The 16,799-nt window shown below is 41.5% G+C and overlaps 1 protein-coding gene across 2 annotated transcripts; it reads right to left on the bottom strand.

The window, feature by feature from the left end:
• Window positions 1-9,428: 9,428 nt before the first annotated feature.
• On the bottom strand, window positions 9,429-15,841 carry LOC133520886 (uncharacterized). Of its 2 annotated transcripts, none has more exons than XM_061855585.1 (2): window positions 14,911-15,841; window positions 9,429-14,814 (listed from the first exon to the last, which is right to left on the bottom strand). In XM_061855585.1, exon 2 carries the CDS (start codon window positions 14,687-14,689, stop codon window positions 9,650-9,652), a length of 5,040 nt encoding a protein of 1,679 aa, XP_061711569.1. In that variant the 5' UTR covers window positions 14,690-14,814; window positions 14,911-15,841; the 3' UTR covers window positions 9,429-9,649. The 2 variants fall into 2 exon arrangements, with proteins under 2 accessions (XP_061711569.1, XP_061711570.1); XM_061855586.1 differs by having other exon boundaries at window positions 9,429-9,868; window positions 13,853-15,841.
• Window positions 15,842-16,799: the final 958 nt, after the last annotated feature.

Consider the following 16,799-nt stretch of genomic DNA (forward strand, 5'->3'; position numbering starts at 1 on the left):
GATTGGACCTGTTAAACTTTCCGCTTTGTTACTTTACATTTGTAACACACATGATTTTACAAGACAACGATCGAATTTAAATGTCAACCCTATTCATTTTAAGGAGTTACTAGGTACCTAGTTTCATTTTGTATAACTAAAAGTATAATGAAGTATACGAACCTAACATAAATAATTTAGTTGACTGCTCACCCTTCAGACTTTACGAAACCCGTAAGAGTAATTGATACAAATCGAACTGGTGGCTAAACGCCCTCAGGCGCCGGCTTAAACTCGGTGATGTATGTGTCCGCAGACGGCTCGACTGATACGCTCGGAATTGATTAGCTCTCGAAGATAATGAGCTCTCTCGACGGCGGTCGAGGACTCACGCATTAACTGCCGTTCGAGGGCATTGTCACTCGACGCCTTCGCTTATATAACTCACCGGTCGCCGCTACAGAATAGGTAGAATTATATCATAAAACGAGCCAGACGCAATAGAAATCACCAGTTTTTGAAATCTCAAGGAGCTGGAATTGCTATTTCAGTAGTCTAAGAACACTTAATTTTTCAGCAATTTCCAAAATCACTACTACTAATGCCATCTATCGATGAATTAAGTCTAACTGTGAAGTACTAAAGAAATTTACAAGATTACAATTTTGATATATCTAAATGACGTAATTTAGTCATCGTTGTCGCATGTCGCGTACGCTTGTTGTAAGTACTTACCTACATTGTATTGGCGCATGCAAGACACACGACCAAATGATAACAAAATAACATCATTTTGAGTCAAAAGAGCGCAATATTGACATCAAAACGTACGGTAGACTTGGCCTCATGGTTATTTGACTCTACCAGCTATTTTTTCTAATTTGTGCCCATGATGACGTTGAAGTCCAAGCCTATTTAGACCATTATTTACGCACAGCTACTGACTCTCCTAAGCGCCTACACAGACTACTCAACATGTCGTGCACATATAGACACTAAAAAGATTTCCGCACTATGACGTGTCCGCCCTGTGCGCCACCTTCTGCGACATTTCCACCTATACGATTATAACTTTTATCGCTGCGGTCGCCCGGGTCCCTCAACGCTATTTTCGGAGATTGTCAATTCGGTCGGTTATTGCTTTTATTTCTGTTTCAATTCGTTTCCTTTCTACTCAATTTAATAACTTGAAAAATATGAAAACAATCGAGTCTCCCGAAACGATCGTAGTTACACGTAACGATACCTAACAATATCGGGACAAAGAGTTCCACGATCGGATACATCAATTAGTACCCGGCTTAATGGAGGGATCGATTACAGAAACCATTTAGAATATTGTGAAGGTAAGCCGATTACCCGAGATTAATCTCTAGCGAATCAGTCGCTGATCCGAAGGTTTACGGCGAGAGCCGAGCGCACGTGGCGGCACGCGCGCGCATTCTCCATGAATATTCATTCTAGAATAAGAATTTAATTGGACCTGTCAGTCCCATCGCCGCGACCAATCGGCCGTCAATATCGTAAAGCGATTTTAAATATCGCGATATTGAAATCTTAATTGTTTCTGTCGGGCGCGGCGCGGGCCATCGCTCACGGCTTTTAATAACTGACACAAAAAGTGGGAATCTAACGGTCATTGTGCAAAAATTATTTTCCCATTACGCGCCTAGCTCCCCTCGTGTGAGGGAGGGAGGTGAGTGGGGATCGGAGGGAGGGAGGTCTTCAATCAAACCGCCGATTACGAGACGCCGCTGTATTATAATGCGAAAACCTTTACACAATTGATGAACAGCCTTCGGCCGTGGCCCGCCGGAGACATCAAAGAAACACGCGTTTTGATGGCGTGTGATAATAGCGTAGGTCTTAGGAATATCATATTCTATGTAGTCGTTTGTAACAAAGTGAGATATTTCTCGTTGGAAAGAAGAGGACTTTCAAGTTTGCTTAGATATGTATGTAGTTGTTTTACTCCTTGAGTTGCATTTGCTTTGCTTCAGCAGACGGCAAATTATGATGTTAGTTGCCTGTTCTTGTTACATTAGGTATTTATTTAATAACAAGTTTCCACTTGTTAATCCATTCTAGTACAAATGTGTCATTTCACAGTAAAGGTACCTTACGGTGCGTCACGTAGCACCTCATTATTGTTCTAGGAACGTCACAAATGTAAGTAACGTAAACCCAATCCTCAAAACTAATTTCAATATCTGTATTATCACCTCTTTGTAGTCTTTGTTCAAAATGCTGAATATGAAACGTGATATGCAGTGTGACTATCGTTTAGATATGTTGTAAGCCTTTTATTGTCGCTCGGACTAAATACAATTCGCCGCTGACCCTCGGCTCGGCCGCTTTGTCTAGCTCCACACACAGTTAAACCGTTCCATTCACTTTATTTGTATCATTCGTGGACCCTAATGCAACGGCGTAAGGTTTAATAATGACCACTGTTGCGTTTTTGTTTGTAGTGTACACGGTCCGATTAATCCGTTTAGTTCGTACTAACATTGACTCCGGGCGTTGTGTCCGCGACCACCGGTAAAGTTTTCCTACGAGTGCTTTAAGGTTGTATTCGAATTGTGACTGCTACAGTATTGCTTTTTCAACGTTCGACAACGTAAAACGGGCGATGTCACCGTCGTTCTCCATAATAGTAACAGACAGTTCTAATCTCGAAAGCAATGCGGCAACGACAGGAATGGAATTGTCATCAAGAAAATTAACAAGGACATCGCCAATTTCCCTCTGCTGTGCAGTTACAATCCGTTTCTAATCTTTACCCACAAAACTTAGTGCAGTCATACGTCAACTCTCCCTTAATTTAATTTGACCCCGAAATTCGTAACAATGCGCTATATGAAATCAGAAGTCCGACGCGATGCGGTCGGTGAGTTTTGTGAATTCGCTCTTTATAATCCTGCAATAACCGCCGCTCTCTCCCCGATGCCCTCAGCCTAATAAGGAAAGCGCCTCAAAACATCACGCTGTTACAAAGGAATTCTACGAGTTTAAATTGAAAAGATGTTCCTTCAGCGGACGTGGAACGTAAATGGAAATGAATACTTTCCTCGGGCGGGTCGCGCGTACGAGTATGACACGCTTTACATTTCCATTCCTACATATTTATATCCCTTTGTCGCATGGAACAATTTATTGCTTATGTTCCTGGCGAGAAAGCCTTTCAGGAACATATTTTAGTTTCGTAGTTTTTCGAGATTGCCTCATGAAATAACCAGCACCGCGTTACTCCCGCCCCTCTCCGCGTCGCAAGGCACAGATGAAACAGTCGAAGAGTTAGGCCCGGAAATAGAGGTGGTAAAATTTATAGAGCAACCATATTGGACTTACAGCCATTGTGCTTGTGGGTCTTTTTTTTGTTTATTTGTTGCTGAATCTATTTATATTAAATTTTGCGACAATAAATGACTTTTTTTATATTCTTTAAGTTAACCAGCGGCTGTAGCACGGTCGCATTTTTATGCGCACAGAACGTGACAAACATAGTAACAGGCGACCGTGCTACCGCCGCTGTAGTGGAACCTGGTAGAAGCAAAGCCACACCTAGGTGTGGCTTCTATTGAATGTATTGAATGTATTCAATATAAAATGTGCAATCAATGGAGCTCTGAGGAAAATATAAATGGAAGAGTCAAGTGATTTTAAAGCACCTTCAGTCCTTTCTAGGCTTACTAGTTTGACATCCATCGATTAAACCGCTACGCCATGTGTCCGAACCAAGTAATCAAGATAGTATACTCGGTCTTCGCAACATTTAGTTTCAGACCGCCGTTCTAGCGCACCCTTAGACTTAGAACAATATATAAATAAATAAATCGCACCAAAAACCTTTTCATGTAAAATGTTGCCAAGACGGAACCATAAGGCTCACACTGTCAAACAGTTATCAGATCTCATGTGGAGCCAAGTTTCTAACTCTGTTTTGTTACTACAAGAACTATCGTATAACAGAAAAGTAATGAACAGTGAATACATTTTTCATGTTACGCCTATGTGATTTACTAAAAATCCTTAAATGCGTATTTTATTATAAATAGCAAGAAGTCCATATATCAATTTTCAGATCTCTAACATCAAAATTTGCGGAACCCTCGTACAAATTTTCATCCCCTAGTTTAACGGGGTTGGGGGGTAAAAGTTCCAAGTTTCAGTTTTTTTATTTATTTGTGTACTAATCCTAGCTTACCTACGAAATTACAGTTTTCTAGGACTTCAGGAAGTACCCTAAGAGTTTTGATGATCGTCAGTTAATAGGTGAGTGAGTCAGTGACGAAATCGGATTTTTTTAGATATCAATAAAATCTTAAGTATAAGAGCTATGCAATTGAATTTTTTATGTAATAGGTCCACTATTAACATAATCATATCTCGCGAATTGTGTTTATCCGGGATAACCCAAACCTAAGTTATAAAGGTTAAAAAAACGTCGTAGTGCTTCAAGAAAAGGTTGGTAGCAACCTTGCTCGATTGGCTCGTCTTGCCAGATAAATAAATAAATATTATATGACATTCTTACACAGATTAACTCAGTTCCACGGTAAGCTCAAGAAGGCTTGTCTTATGGTACTCAGACAACGATATATATAATATACAAATACTTAAACAAATATCTGTGCTCATCACACAAATACATGCCCTTTCATCGTAGGTTTCATAGGCAGGGTCAATACCCACTAGGCCATTATTGACATGACATGAATGACAGAGTAACTAATACATATTTTTCCAGTCTCCCATTGGCCGAGAACGCTATATAGGGTTTGAAACGTCGGGATGTATGCACGCGATTTAATCCGTTTACATAACTTTTTTTCAAGAGTAACGTACCGCGATAACCGAAAACAATAGAGGGATTTCATTACTCTATAAACTGTATGCCTTTTTCCAGAGCTCTTTGACTATCAGAGCCCTGTTGTCACTTGTAATGGAAATGCAGGCGCTCGCTTCACTGGCGAGTAAAAACTAATACTTGCGCTCGCGATGTTCTTTTTATACTACGGCCAGTTAACTTTGCCAGTAGAAAGAGGCGAAAATTAAAAATTTGTCGCGCCTACATTTTACAGCCGCCATATATTACCCGCCGACAAGGATTGCTATTTAGAGTATATGTACTCTAAATTGGCAACTTGTAAACCTTATTTCAAGGGCATAAGGTATACCTGCGATCAATTAAGTGTGTACAATGGAGTGGCAGTAAATACCGGCAATCTCGTAAAGCGTGGACGTAGTAGGTAATCGTATTATGACGTCACGGACGCCGCCGCGTCTCCTGGGGCTCTGAGTCCGTTGGCCTTCTGTTACCTATAGTTTTATGGACCTGAACTTTTGTTGCAAGTATGAATGAAGCTGCTGCCTATTTAAATAAAGAAAAAGTTACATTTGCGATAAGAAAAGAGCGTATTTAGGTGAATTTGAATTTGAAATCATTTATTTCATGTAACTGTGACACATAAATTTTGTTAGTAAAAAAACAGTTTCAAAAGGGTTATTTTAGCCTTAGGTACTAAGGCTAAAATTACCTGCTTAAAGCTTTCTGAATTGTGACGAAGCCTGCGCTGTGAGTCCGATGGTATGCTATTTTTTGGTTAATAAAGGTAAAAGTGAAATAATTTCCTGTGACTGTTTCTCGATATTGTCATATCTCGATATTCTCGATACGTCACTACCGCGCCGTTCGCGTGATGAGTGCGGGGTGGAGGGCGGAGTGAGGGTAGGGGTGATTAATGCTCGCCCGATTATTGCCGACACGACTGCCTGTGTCGACTCGTCTGCAGGGAATCAAATCTAAATCAAATACGTTTTAATCCCGCGCATCGCTCTTTTTTAATCTGTCGGCAGCAAACAAGCGTATGGCTTGCCTGATATTAAGCGGCTGCAGCAGTAGCATTAGTATCACCGATCCGCTAAATAAATACACAAGGAATAATTGTGTCTCTCTTAGGTAGGCGCAGAATGCAAATCTTCCAGTACGCGACAATGAACCAAGCGAAATGTCAGAGGGCCTAGCCAAGATTACAATCGTACATCGACAAATACCAAACGATAAATAAAAATGTATCAGGATGACGCTGAGGCTACGAAAAGTCACGTGACTATTGCCATAGGTGTATGAAAATGCCCTATTTATTTATTCATTTAAACTTTATTGCACAAAATACAAAAAAGTACAAATGGCGGACTTAGTGCCTAAAGGCATTTATATATTGGTTAAGTTTCAATTGGCGTCTATGAACAATTGTCATCTTAGCTAGACCCCAAGGTCCCAGTGAGGACTATAGTACACATGTAATAAACTTAAAATGCAAGGCGCTCCCGGCGAGTGGCGGAGCTTGCTCGAATATTGATTGAGGTCTCGTGCTGATAATAATCGAAAACTGATTGCAGCGCAGACGGTGACTGCAACGAGGTTCGATTCCTATTGTATGACTGAACAATACGTGCCTCCACTAAGTTTTATTGCCAGGAAGATGAGAAGAAAATCGAAAAAATGTATCTGCCTCTTTTCACTCTTGCATGTTCCAGCGATAGATAAGCAGATAAAGAAATTTCATCTTTCGTTTTTCTGCGGTGGAGCCTAAATCGGGTCCTAAAGTCCGGTTAGTTACATACTACATAGTTAAATCCGGCTTAACCCGCTCCAATCAATACATGTGACTAGATATGAGCGTAAAAACATACGGAGCGGCGTTCATTTTCAAATTAGTAACTACTTTATTGCACATATGCTAGGGTCGGTAACGCGCATGTGACTCCTCTGGAGTTGCAGTCGTACATAGGCTACGGAGACTGCTTACCATCAGGCGGGCCGTATGCTTGTTTGCCACCGACGTAGTATAAAAAAAATTGTTAGTCAGAGCATAGCTAATAAAACTCCTGTGAACAAAGCCAGTCAAGGCAAGTGAGCACCTAGATCATTTTAGTATAATTATTTAACAGAAAAAAATGATTACTCACATCTAGGTGTATTTTTTGTTAATTATCACGAGTATCACTTCAGTGCCAGCATGAAAGGCTAAAGGGCCACGTGGTGAAAACTCGCTGGCTAGGGGGCGCCGCGCTTCATGGGCCCCGAGAGGCTTCGCGTGATTGCGCCAGTAATTGTCTGCATAATGACCGCACGCGGCAGCTCGGACGGGGCTCCTACTGCTGCGAGTCGATAGCTGAGCTCTCCAGCGAACTACTGTCATGTAATCTCGAGAAGATTTTGATTTATTAAGCTTTATTTTCTTTATTATTATAATTGTTATTTTTTGTAGGCCCGGTGCTTCACCACATTTTTTGTATTTTCGCAACGATTATTTTCAAAAGTATAAAAAGTATAAATAAAAAAACTATAAAAACCTTGAAGTTGTTTTATTGTTAACTAATGGCTTATCGAATGGTGTGCCACATATTTCCTTTTCACACTTCACTTTCAGTTACATACACGCAGCCCCCTAAAATACAGCTTGCAATTTTTTTTATTTTCTAAACTAACTAACGGCTCACAAAATACACCTGCATATGTTCCACATTAAAATATAAACTTCGAGTAAAATGGCTGACAGACGGACGAACGAATGGACAGATGGACATGACGAAACTACTAGGATTCTGTTTTTGCCACTTTGTCTACGTAATCCTTAAAAAGCCAAAAAACGTGGATAAAGCCTGCTCGAAACTCAAGTGCTTCTGTTTTAGAAAAAAAGGCGGTCGAAGGTGTAATATGCCTCTGTCCCATTGCCAATAAAGGGGTTAAAAAGCTATAGTTACCAACTCAGACAAGAGCAATTAGACTGTGGCTCTTGTTATGTACAAGTTGTGTTGGCCTTTTGTGGCGGCCAGCTATTGGAAAGACACTCCAAGCTCCAGGACATGCGTAGGTACAAACACACATACTCACAGCCACGCCGGCTTAATTGCCCCGCGGCTCCTTTTCCCGCGAGCAAATTAAGGCGACTGTCCCGCAGATAATTAAACCCGGAACCTGAATTATTTTCTTTGTTTCAACTGTTGCGCTGCGAGGGAATTAAACAACACAACACCGGTACTTTCTGGATTCTTTGTTAGGGCAGCTGTACGTGGCCGCTGCGATATCATTACCCAACTGCAGTGCAGTTATATTTTTCTACAAATCCTCTACGTATGTACTATTAGAAGTATTAGAACAGATTAAATTATTTTCACAAAATATTTTAATTTGATTTTATTTCAAGAAGAAACGCTACTATATAACTTATAAACTGAGTTAAATGTCATATACTAAGAGAAAGTGACCAAGGCCTCCAGTGCTCCAGGCTGGAATCGAACCAGCGTCCTCTACTATCGCGGCAGGTGCCTGAGCCACTCGGCAACCAGGGTCACCGCGGCATTGGTCGAATTTTTCCAAGTATATGCATTTCTTACTGAAGGCTTTGCTTTGGGTTTGGGGGGCGCCGTAATTTTATGGTCTTTTAAGGTGTGGTTATAGAAGCATTTTTTTTTTCAACTCTAAAGCTACCTTTTCACTGAGTCGGAGATGAGAGACCGGAATTACTTAGCATTGGTTGTAATCCAGCAAAGCGGAGAAGACAGCCAACGCTATTGGTTGATTCCCGCATGTCTCGTCTAATCTCCGTCTTAATGGAAAGATAGCCTTAATATGGCGGAAATAGTAAATGTTAACTTCCTAGTTATGCAGCTACGTTAATTGACCGAAGCGTCAGTGAAGGTCAGCGTTTTAACATTTTGTTTTCGTATGTCCGGGTATTCTACTCTCAGGTCGCAATTCTTAAACAATTATCGTAAAATTTGGTGACCAGGTTCTATGCACGCAGATTCTGCATGAAGTCACTGTCTAGTTTTTAGTTTTAGTTATGTCTCTTTTTATATTCACGACCGGTCTGGCCTAGTGGCTAGTGACAGGGGCCTATGAAGCCGATGGTCCTGGGTTCGAATCCCGGTAAGGGCATTTATTTGTGTGATGAGCACAGATATTTCTTCGTGAGTCGTGGATTTTTTTCTATGTATTTAAGTATTTATATACCCATAAGACAAACCTTCTTGGCTTACCGTGTGACTTAGTCAATTTGTGTAAGAATGTTCCTATAATACTCGTATTTATTTATTTATAAATAAGATTTTAATGTTTACTAACCATGTATCGACCATTAGTCTGAAGAAAAAAGAAAAAAATATATGATTAAATAGAACTTCAAAAATTACGAAATTGGCATAAAGGACTTAAGCGCCAATAGTGTCTATGGCGCTTAAGACCATTGTACGTTAACTGTGATCACGACTCAACTTTTACGTTTTCTAAACTTAACGCGAAGTCTAAAGCTCACAGAACCACTAGTACTATTAATAGCCGTTTTCATTCTGGTTAGGAGAAATTGCATAAAGAAGATGATACAAATATTAAGGTCGGTGTTGAGGATTGTAGAAGGACCAGACAGAATAAAAAATTGTTTAAAATTAGAAATGTACTGTATTCTGCCACACGAGTACATATAAAAAATAGGAAAGATCAGTTGCTTGCTTCAAGTTCAAAATTGCAGTGACACAGCGTTAACTAAAAGTGAATATCATAGACAGAGGTCGCCCCCGTCTTCCGCAGTCCCCGCTGAAGCCTTGCGTTTCGTTCCAACATGCCCGCCCACGTTGAAAGGTTGGTCTTTCAACTGTAGATTTACTTTTCGACTGGTAGTGGACATATTTTGCTGAACGCACGACGGATGATCCCAGACGACGTCCGGATGTCGGCTACGCGATTGATGCCATCAGATCCAGCGATGACGCTAACGATTCTGCCGAGCTTCCATTTCATTGGAGGCAGATTGTCTTCTTTGATGACGACCATAGTACCGGCTGCAAGTTGACCCTTGGCTTGCCTCCATTTGGTTCGCTCCTGAAGTTCAGAGACATATTCTTTATACCAGCGAACCCAGTAGTGTTGCCTCAATTGTTCTATCCTCTGGTACCGTGTTAGTCTCCAAGGAGGAATCTCTGTTAGACAGGGAGTCGGAAGAGCTGTGAGTGGTCGTCCGATCAAAAAATGGCCTGGAGTAAGTGGTAGCAGATCAGAAGGATCGCTAGTTAAAGGAGTAAGAGGCCTTGAATTTAAAATGGCCTCTATTTGACACAATGCACAATAAATCTCTTCAAAAGTTAAGTGACAGTTACCTAAGACTCTAACTAAATGGTGTTTAGTGGATTTCACCCCGGCTTCCCACAAACCGCCAAAGTGTGGTGAATATGGTGGAATAAAGTGAAATCGAATGCCGTCATTGGCTGCAGACTCAGATAACGTCTTCGCATGACTGGTAAGGAATCTCTTTAAATCATTATATGCCCCGACGAACTGTGTTCCATTGTCGGAGTATATGTCAGAAGGTAAGCCGCGGCGACTAACGAATCGCTTCAATGACGCCATGTAACCTTCTGCAGACAAGTCACTACATAGCTCAAGGTGTACACATTTCGTTTTAAAACACACAAAGATCACGATGTATACTTTTGTGGTTTGACTACCACGACCCTTTCGAGACGCAGCCAGTATAGGACCGGCATAATCTACCCCAACAACCTCGAAAGGAAAGCCTGGTGTTACTCGCGGTGAGGGTAAGTTGCCCATAAGTGGCGCTATAGTTGCACCGCGCATACGAGTGCACAGGACGCATTTGTGATACGTTGACCTAGCTTGGGTACGACCACCGATTGGCCAATAGGTAGTCTTTACATACGCTAGCATGGCTTGAGGCCCCGCGTGTAACAAAATGATGTGAACGGAATTAAAATATATCACCGTTATAAAATGCCCTTTCGGCAAGATAGCTGGGTGCTTTTTATCAAAGTTAAAAGGCCCGTTTCTAAGTCTTCCGCCTACACGCATAAGTCCTTTAGAATCCACAAAAGGATTCAGTTTTGTAAGCGGGTCTTTGGCTTTGAGTAAGGCTTTATTTTTAACGTCCTCATATGAGTAAAATGATTCTATCTGCGCTAATTTTACTAAAGTATTCATAGCCGTATGAAGTTCTTTTGTGCTAAGGAATCCTGAATATCTAACACTATTACCCGGTCTTGCGTTATTAATAAACCGTAAAACGTAAGCCGTGACTCGTTTGAGTTTAGTAAAATTGGAAAACTTCGTAAGGTTCAAATCTGATAGAGGGGATAGTGTAGCTTCGCTCGCTACATTAGCAGTGATTACCTCAGCTTTAATGTCGTCACTATCCTTGCTCGCGTGATGATTTTTGGGCCAGTCCTCTTCGTCATTACGGAGGAACTTTGGTCCATTCCACCAAATATCAGCAGCAGCAATTGAACCCGCATCAAGTCCGCGTGAGACCAGATCAGCTGGGTTGTCCTTAGTAGGTACGTGTCGCCAAGGCCAACCGCCAGTGATTTCGAGTATATCGGCTACGCGATTTCGTACGAATACTTTGAGTTGGTTTGGTAGCATTCTAAGCCAACCTAAAACGATCATTGAATCGGACCAAAATGTACAACTGTCTGCTTTCATGCGAAGTGATATGAGAGCTTTTTGGTAAAGCTGCGCTCCAATCAAAGCTCCACATAATTCCATACGGGGAATAGTTACCGGCCGAATTGGAGTTACTCTACTTTTTGCCATGAGTAACCGAGTAACTACTCCTGTGCTAGTGATCGTACGTACGTACAAGCAAGCTCCGTACGCAGATTGAGACGCATCCGTAAAAATATGGAATTCCACTCGCGACGCGTAGATTCCTACGACACTGCGAGGAATGCTTAAGTGGTTTAATTCAGGTAAAGACATTGTTATATTAATCCACTTTTCAGAAATGTCTTGAGGAACTTCATCATCCCAAGAAACTCTTGAAAGCCATAAAAGCTGAAGCAGAATTTTACCCTGTATAACAACTGGTGACAGAAGACCTAGAGGGTCAAATATTTTTGCTACTGTGGAGAGGATAAACCGCTTGGTTAGTTTTTCAGGGTTAGGTCCTAAGTCGATAGTAAAGTACAAGACATCGGCTCCACTTTTCCAACCTAGCCCTAGCGTCTTACTTTCGTCCAAGTTGCCAAGATTAAGGTTCCTAGATTCGTCGTTATGTTCATTTATGAGCCTCGGCTCATTTGAGCGCCATTTGCGTAAATGCATACCGGCACTTTTAAGTACTGCACTGACCCGAGCTATAATGCTTGCTGCCTCTTGCTCAGTATCAGACCCGGACAAAAAGTCATCCATGTAAAAGTCATGGGCAATGATTTCAGTGAGTCGAGGGTCCGAGCAGTCCAGTGATAGCTGTTTAAGACATCTAACAGCTAAGAAAGGAGCGCTGGCCGTACCATAAGTTACCGTATTTAATTGGTATGTGCACAGCGGTTCAGATGGATCCTTGCGCCAAATGATTTGTTGCAAATGCCTATCGTCAGGATGCACGACTATCCTCCTATACATTTTTTCCACGTCAGCCGTGTACACAAAGCGGTATTGTCTAAATCGTAACAAGATAGCTATGAGATCGTCCTGAATAGTAGGTCCTACATACTGAATGTCGTTCAGCGTCACTCCGGTTGACGTGCGTGCGCTAGCGTTGAACACAACCCGCAATTTTGTCGTGAGACTAGATAGCCGCAACACGCCGTGAAAGGGCAAAAAGTTTCCTACTATCTCATTGGAAGTAACCTTGGACATGTCTCCCAAAGTCTCGTATTCTTTCATAAAGTCTTTATACATAGACTTCAATTGTGCCTGTCGCTCTAGTCTGCGCTCTAACGACAGAAAACATTGTTTTGCCCGCTCATAAGAATCGCCCAAAGAAGATGCAGGCTGCTTTAAAGGATACCTAACCATGAACCTACCGTCTGGTAACCGAGAGGTATTTTTTATGAAGTGTTCCTCGCAAGCCCGTTCATCGTTGGTATAATAAGCAGTCGCGGGTTTTATTGTCGCTTCGTCTAACTTCCAAAAACGCGTCAATTCGTCATCTTGATTATTCATTTGAACAAAATTACAACAAATGTTTTTAGAGTTAGGATTATGCGCATTACGACCAGACACTACCCAACCTAGCTTGGTTTCATAAACTGTGGGCTTGTTTCGTCCCAATTTAATTCTATCATTACCTAATAATTCCCAAAAGACCTCGGCGCCAAGAAGAAGATCGATAGCTGCCGGCGAGTGGAACTTAGGATCAGCCAAAACTAAATGTTCAGGTATGTCTAGCATTGATACATTTACCTCTTGCATAGGTAAGTCGCATGTAACTTGTGGAAGTACGTAAAATGACCTTTTCATACTAAAACTTTTGTCAAACAAAGATGAGAACTTTGCGTCGCATAATTTATGTACAGTCGACTTCATATTTTTAATACCGGTCAAAGACGCATTCACCTCCCTAATAGGTAAGTTTAGCTTTTTACAAAAATCAGCTCTAATAAAATTAGGTGAAGCCCCATTGTCCAAAAATGCGCGCGCCATATGCGGTTTACCGTCACGATCGTATACTTCTACTAGGGCAGTAGACAGTATGACTTGACCTTGTAAAGCAGGATGGGCCGGCAACAAGAGGCCGCTGTTAGCACTACAGCTGGGGCCAGGTGCGGGCTCATCGTGCTCGCTCGGACTGCTAGGAGTCACTTCTATAACAGGCATTGCTACTGGAGCCTTCGACGGCATCCTATCCACGTGTAAAAGCGAGTTATGACGGAATGAACACGACTTGCACGGACCACGCCTACAATACTTCGCTATGTGCCCGGGTTTTAAGCAATTCAAACATACTTTCATCCCTTGAATCTTATCTGCACGTTCGTTATTAGATAACGCGAGAAAGTCGGGGCACTCAAATAACCAATGACCTCGCTTACATAATGGACATTCATATGAAAATAGTGGGCTACTCACAATATTGGTTTCACGTTCATCTAGTCCTACGAAACATTTTTCCTTTACCCGTCGCACGGCGGAGCGCGCGTGCGCCGCGGAGTCAGCGCCGGCGCCGGCGGCGAGCGGCCAGGACGCGCGACGTCCGGGGCCATCCATTGCCATGGTTTCCAATAGATCCGCACGATCGCTGAGGAAATGTATGATAGCATCGAAAGTAATTGTTTCGCAACTAGGCACAAACTCCTCCCACTCTCGTCTTGTAACATTGTCAAGTTTTTGACAAATTATATACACTAATAATGTATCCCAATGGGTGGTTGGTTCATCAAGGGTCGCTAGCGCACGTATATTTTTACATATCGTGTCTATAAGATGCCGAATAGCTGTCGGTGACTCCTTGGTAATTGGGTTTACATTGAATATGGCCTTAATATGATTATTCACCAATAACCGCTTATTGTTATACCTATCGCATAATAATTGCCAAGCTATTTTATAGTTACTACTAGACAATGCTAAGGATTGTACAATTGCCGCGGCACTGCCTTCTAGTGAAGCCCGCAAATAATGAAACTTGTTTACATCATCGATTGAGTCGTCATTATTAATCAAACTATCAAATGTGTCGCGAAACTCAAGCCATGTATCATACGAGCCTCCAAATTTCGGTAAAGAAATGGTGGGTAACTTACATTTTATATGTGGATGACGCCGTGTATTGTACTCGGAACCCCCATCGCTAGGCGCGACCTTAGTATGCATGGTTACCAATTCCCTAGCCGCCGCGACTGACGAGTAGTACAAATCCTCGAAATCCGACCTCTCGTTCAATTGGGCCTCGTCATCCTCCGCCATACACTCCAACTTGGTTTGAATCTCATCATACGTGTTGTAAACACATTCCAATTTAGCAATCCGAAGTTGAAGTTCCGTCACCTGAGCCGCACACAATACTTTTTCGGCTAACTCGCGTATATAACCTGAAAATTTAGTTAAACGCGACTTAATATGACCCCTCTTTTTAACTAACTCTTTAATTAATGCTTCATTCATCTTAAATTGCACTTAGTATTTACCTTCTTAGCACTATCAACACTCTGTTCCACCAAAACACCAGCACAATGAACCAAGAACGTAAACTAAACCACTTTCTTATGAATTTAATGTTAATTACTCCGATGTTGTTTACTATAAGCAATCCGGGCAAGTTATGGCGATAAGTACCTACGTATGGCGGCCACGCGTCTCGATAGATATGGCAAAAAAACGTTTGTCCGCGCTCGGCCGATGCACTTATTATGCAATTATGTAATTGAAGAATTTGTGTTTTAAAGTCTGATTTATTTGTATTGTAGATTATTAAATAGGTTTTGGTTATTGTTTTAAGACGTAATATAGGGTTTTTTAGGCTAAGTTTATATTTAAGTTGTGTCAAATAGAGGAATATTATTGAAAAATAGCTATTAATGATTCTTATGTAAATGATAGAAAGATATTAAGGAACGGACTCACTTTTAGCTCTCTTAACCTGTTCACTCCTTATAGACGACGTCGGAATATAGTTTTCCGGGATAGCGGTAGAACAGTTGACCACTTTGTAGCTGATGGGTGAAGATATAGCCGCCTCGGGATGTTTCAAGCTGCACTCCTCACTGGAAATCCGGTATGTTGGATGCGCAGGAAATATTTCACACGATGCGTTTCTCCTTTGTCTCAGCCGTTGTGGAGGTCCTTTGTCCTTAATATCTCGTAGCTCGCTGATTCAAATAATTATCTGGCATCGAAGACCATGTTGAGGATTGTAGAAGGACCAGACAGAATAAAAAATTGTTTAAAATTAGAAATGTACTGTATTCTGCCACACGAGTACATATAAAAAATAGGAAAGATCAGTTGCTTGTTTCAAGTTCAAAATTGCAGTGACACAGCGTTAACTAAAAGTGAATATCATAGACAGAGGTCGCCCCCGTCTTCCGCAGTCCCCGCTGAAGCCTTGCGTTTCGTTCCAACAGTCGGCTTTTGCTAAAACTTAAACAGGCTCACCGTATCTAAAAATGTTACTGATCGCAGTAGTCGCAGCGCTTGTATAAATACGGGCTGGTCGTAATCCTACGTGCAAATTTATATCGCCTAGTGTGTTAGTTAAACTTAGGTCGACGAACTAAAGCTTATTAAGATGATAATTCACTCTGCAGTTGGATTGTACAGGAACTTGTGACAGTATAACGTAAAATGCGGATTGAACCAGAGATAATGCTCACGGAGGGAACTTAAAAGCGGATAAATTTACTGTACTATGTGGGCGGTCAAGCTATTGAAGCTTTAAATAAGTTTCTAAATAAAAAAAAACTGTTATTCACCCATCGGAGCAACGAGAGCTCCGAACGGCAGCCATCGTGTATCAGCCAGAGCAGTTTGTTTTCAGCGAGTGGCGGCTCCCGACCACCATTCTAATGGAAAAACATGTTATTGATATGACATTACTCTCTGTGCATCGCGCTCACACAAACGAGCGAGATGTATCGAGAAGAAAAGTGTATATTTAATATCATAATAGACCCCAGGCTGGATTCTGATTTAATCATTTGTTACGGGTTTGATATTAAGATTCGAAATATAGTTAATATCGTGCGCGAGATGCGCGGCGAACATCAAGACGATCGTCAACGTCGACTCAAAACCATGACAAATTGTTAAATTAGAAGTCCGCCTCTCGTTACTTGCATACGGCTGACTACGCTCCGTGAACTACCAAATAAATAATTTTTCAGAAATTAGAAAGCCTCTCTAAGAAAAGATTTTACCCTTAAAGAGATGAAAACGCAGTTGTGTTGAGCGAAAGTGTTTAATAACTTCTACGCTGTCGAAGTTATGAGTGGAGACTCTCATGTCAATATTAAATCAACAACATGTTATAGAAATCTGAATGCCGCTCCCTCGCTCCGACCCGCAAGGAATACTTAGC

Source organism: Cydia pomonella, chromosome 8 (genome assembly GCF_033807575.1).
Source record: "Cydia pomonella isolate Wapato2018A chromosome 8, ilCydPomo1, whole genome shotgun sequence".
Taxonomy (NCBI): Eukaryota; Metazoa; Arthropoda; class Insecta; order Lepidoptera; family Tortricidae; genus Cydia; species Cydia pomonella.